At 46.5% G+C, this 3,954-nt stretch overlaps 1 protein-coding gene across 1 annotated transcript in view; it reads left to right on the top strand.

Annotated features, from left to right (window-relative positions):
• Positions 1–3,954, top strand: part of Tiam1 (T cell lymphoma invasion and metastasis 1) — a 377,147-nt gene that overhangs the window by 367,797 nt on the left and 5,396 nt on the right. The window contains exons 27-28 of the mRNA XM_026787829.1: positions 1,961–2,048; positions 3,713–3,885. Coding sequence (XP_026643630.1) covers positions 1,961–2,048; positions 3,713–3,885 — 261 coding nt within the window. The remainder of the gene's footprint in view (positions 1–1,960; positions 2,049–3,712; positions 3,886–3,954) is intronic.

Raw genomic sequence — 3,954 nt, 5'->3', positions numbered from 1 at the left:
AAAAAAAAAGAAACAAGAAAAAAATTTGATGACTGGTATTCTATATACCATGTGCCTGTAGTACTTGCAGAAACCACAAGAGGGTGTCAGATCTCCTAAAGCTAGAGTTAAGTTGCGAGCGGCCATGTGGGTGCTGGGACATGAAGCTGGGTCCTCTGGAAGAGCCCTCTGGTCTCTTAAGTGTTGATCCGTTTCTCAGTCCCTGGTGTCTTTATTTTAAATGCCATAGACTTATGAGTTAATCTGATCGTATTTCCTCATACCAGGTTTATAAATGTGGAGGTTAGTTTCTGTGGCAAGCTGTAGGCTTCTTAGCCAGGAATTTTGCCTTAATTAAGGACTAGACACATAAAGACTCCACATTCTGAAAACAAAGCAGTCTTTGTGATAATGACATTTCTTTCTCCCAACCTCTTTTTTTTTTTCATTCAAATCAAATTTAAAGCCTTCTAGATAAAAGCATATTTTAATAGAATTAAAAAGACTGGTCACAATGCTACATTATGAGGTACATTCCTTCCAGTGGGTTCAAGAATCAGTACTTGCAGTTTGAGTTTGATCTTAGTTTGGGGAATTTTGGCAGATGGAGAGTTGGCTGATGGAGCCACAGGGAAGGGTTCGTGGCCAGGCTTCTGAACCACAGGGTGAGAGAGAGACCTTGAGGTGTGTGCGTGTCTGCAGTGAATGGCTCCTTTCACGAACCCTTAATAACATAGTGCAGCATTGTCGGCAGGACACAGCTTCAGGCGGAGGAGCCGGCCCTCTGTGTCCACGGGTTCTGCACCCGTGAGTTCAAGCAATAGTAGCTGGCTCTTTGGGTAAAGGTGCTCACCGCCAGCAATGGTGACCTGAGTTTGATCTCCAGGACCCACACAGTGGAAGGAAGGAACAGAATCTTACAAGCGGTTCTCTGGCTTTCACTTGTAGGTGTGTGCGTGCACGTGCGTGTGTACATGTGTGTGTGCGTGTGCGTGCATGTGTGTACTCACAGTAAATTCATGGATGTTAAAATGTTTTTTTTCTTAGCACATGTTTGCTTTTCAGTAGACAAGGTTGCCTGTCTACTTCAGTTGCCTGGGTGGCCTATCTGGGCGTTAGGTGTGGTCACATAAGGAGCTGACTCCCAAAACATGTGCCAGTACTAATCTCCTTGGGCCCTCGGTCCAATGAAGTCCTGGAGCCCTAGGCACTGTTTAGTCCGGAAGAACTTAGCACCTAACTGAACTAGTTCATCCGAAGGCTGTCAGAGCAGGATGGCTTCTTCAGGTATCCTTTTAGATCCATGGTTCTCAGCCTTCCTGATGCTGCGACCCTTTAACACAGTTCCTCATGTTGTGGTGACCCCCAGCCGCAAAATTCTCATTGCTGCTTCATAACTAATTTTGCTGCTGTTATTAATTATAATGCAAATATCTGTTTTTCCCATACTCTAAGATAACCCCTGTGAAAGACCCCAAAGGGGTCACGACCCATAGGTTGAAATCTGCTGTTTTAGAACGTCTAGAAGATTTTCACAGTGTTTTATGAAGATGTATTTTATGTTTTTATTTGTGTGTGTGTGCATGCATGTGCACACATGCACACCCACATGCTCTCAAATGTAGGGTACTTGCAGAGGCCAGAAGAGGGTGTCAGGTCCTCTGGAGCTGGAGTTATAGGTGGTTATAAGTCACCTGGTGTGTTTTGGGAACTTTACTCCAGTCTTCTGCTAGAACCTCAAACTCTTAACCCCCTCACCATCTCTCCAGCCCATTCTACGTGCTGTTGTTGTTTCTACAGCACTGACTGAGCTTCTAGTGTCCGTCTCTTTAGCTCAGGGTTGGGGTGAAGTAACTTTGGTCTCAGGATAGGATGCCTCGCTCTGGTTTAGCAGATGTCAAGCACGAAAAATCCATCGGTAAAAACGGTAAATAAAGTCTACTAAACTATGCCTAGCCTGACATTATTTTTACTTGTCTAGATGCGGAGGCTAATGCTGTGTGTGAAATTGTCCACGTGAAGTCAGAATCAGAAGGGAGGCCAGAGCGGGTCTTCCACCTCTGCTGCAGGTAAGCCAGGTTCTGGGGAGGCATGCTCTGGCCGAGGGACTGACCTCCTTCTGTCTCCATCCTGCAGACCAGCCTGTGCCTCCTCTCAGAGAGTTCACGCTGGCCGGATAATAGCAACTGTGTAAATGAAAACTGCTTTCATTAGGACGCGGACAGGAGCCTGGTTAATTTACCAGCTTCCTAAAAGAAAACGGGGCTTTCAGATGTAGCGAGCATTCTGAAGAGTGCATTCTTCCCGTGTCTACTCTCTGGAGAGCTGGGTGGTTGAGGTTGCCTTGGGGTGCTTGTCTGGTACTTGGGTACATTGCTTGCTCATCTCTGAGAGTCCGCTGTATGAGTGAGGAGGGACTGAAGTCCTCACTAGAGAGCCTTCAACGCAGGGGCTTTGACCTCTGTTGACCACAGGCAGATTCCAAGTGACCTGGAATGTGGGCTTTTCTTATTTATTGTAATTGTTAATTATTCCTTCTCCTTCCTTCATCCTCTACTTTCTCCTTCTTCTCTTTCTATCTTTTCCTCTAGAAATAAAAAATGGCAGATGCCATCCATCCCTTTTGACTTTAAATATTCATATTTGATGAATCATGTGTTATTGCTACTATAGTAAGAAGGTTCATTTATCAAACATTAAATGTGCTGCAGGCCTCATGCTCATCGCCTCCTTCCTCAAACTGAGGGCAGCCAGAACCGATAGAGGATTCTTTGCCCAGAGCATTGGGCATTTCCAGTATCCACATCCAGGTGGACCATAACCCGCATTCCATGTTTGCCCTATTTGTGTTGGTTCGTGGGGCCGTCAAAGGGCCGGGCTTTAGAAAGTTGTCAGAAGTCAGAGACTTCCAGATATTCCTCACGCTGTCCTGTTTATGCTGAGTTTTATGCCGTCTGGGTGTTTGTGGTTCTGTTGATCAAATCTGCAGAGCATCCAGCAAGCCCTGTTCTGTGCTTACTGTTTATAAATAATCCTAGGTGACAGCTGTGAGCACTTTGTCAGGCCCAGTGAGTGGTGCATGCCTGCAGCCTCGTCATGAAGAGGCTGGGGATCTCAAGTTCCAGGCCACCGGGGCTACAGAGTGAGACTAGAAGTGTCTCAGAAGGTTGTGTGCGTGTGCGTAGTGCACGAATACATATGTGTATGCACACACCCATATTGAACTGAAATAAGTCTTGCCTAGAAGCTGTTTTTCTGCCGTGAGAACTAGTTCTTAGGGAACTAGCCTTAATACCTCATGTGTGGATCAGGCCGTGGGAAGGGGAGCTTTTCACAGGCGAGAGCGTGCACATAGGGATAGCACTGTGGGTGTTCTGTGAACCTGCAGCAGTCTCCTGGTTCACTTTTCCTTGATGACATGTTACATGTAAAACTGTGGCTTGAGTATAAAGAGTTTGGCAAGTTCCTGGTATGAAACACCTTTGTCCATTATCTGTTCATCTTCGCTGGGCCTCTGTCCCAGGTTGGCTGCAGAAGATGACTGACAAAGCATGAAGGGATGGTGATTGTGTTTTTACCTCTGCCCTAAAGGAGACAGCTAAGCATAGAAATTGGAGTCATCACCTCTTCCACGTTTGCCCTTGGGGATATTTGTTTGACTGTACCTGACGGCATTATAAATTCCCTTTGCTGAGTACTGACTTGCTAACGTGTGTAAATCTTCTTCTCATAGCTCCCCAGAGAGCCGAAAGGATTTCCTGAAGGCTGTACATTCGATCCTTCGAGATAAACACAGAAGACAGCTCCTCAAAACGGAAAGCCTTCCCTCATCCCAGCAGTATGTCCCTTTTGGAGGCAAGAGATTATGTGCGCTTAAAGGCGCCAGGCCAGCCATGAGCAGGGCAGGTACTGTGGGGATTCAGACCTACAAGATCCCCGTCACCCCAACTCCACTGTAGGACTCCAGGGAGCCAG

Source organism: Microtus ochrogaster, chromosome 2 (assembly GCF_000317375.1).
Source record: "Microtus ochrogaster isolate Prairie Vole_2 chromosome 2, MicOch1.0, whole genome shotgun sequence".
Lineage (NCBI taxonomy): Eukaryota > Metazoa > Chordata > Mammalia > Rodentia > Cricetidae > Microtus > Microtus ochrogaster.
The sequence above is the reverse complement of the archived record's forward strand: the minus strand, read 5'-3'. Positions and strand labels throughout refer to the sequence as shown.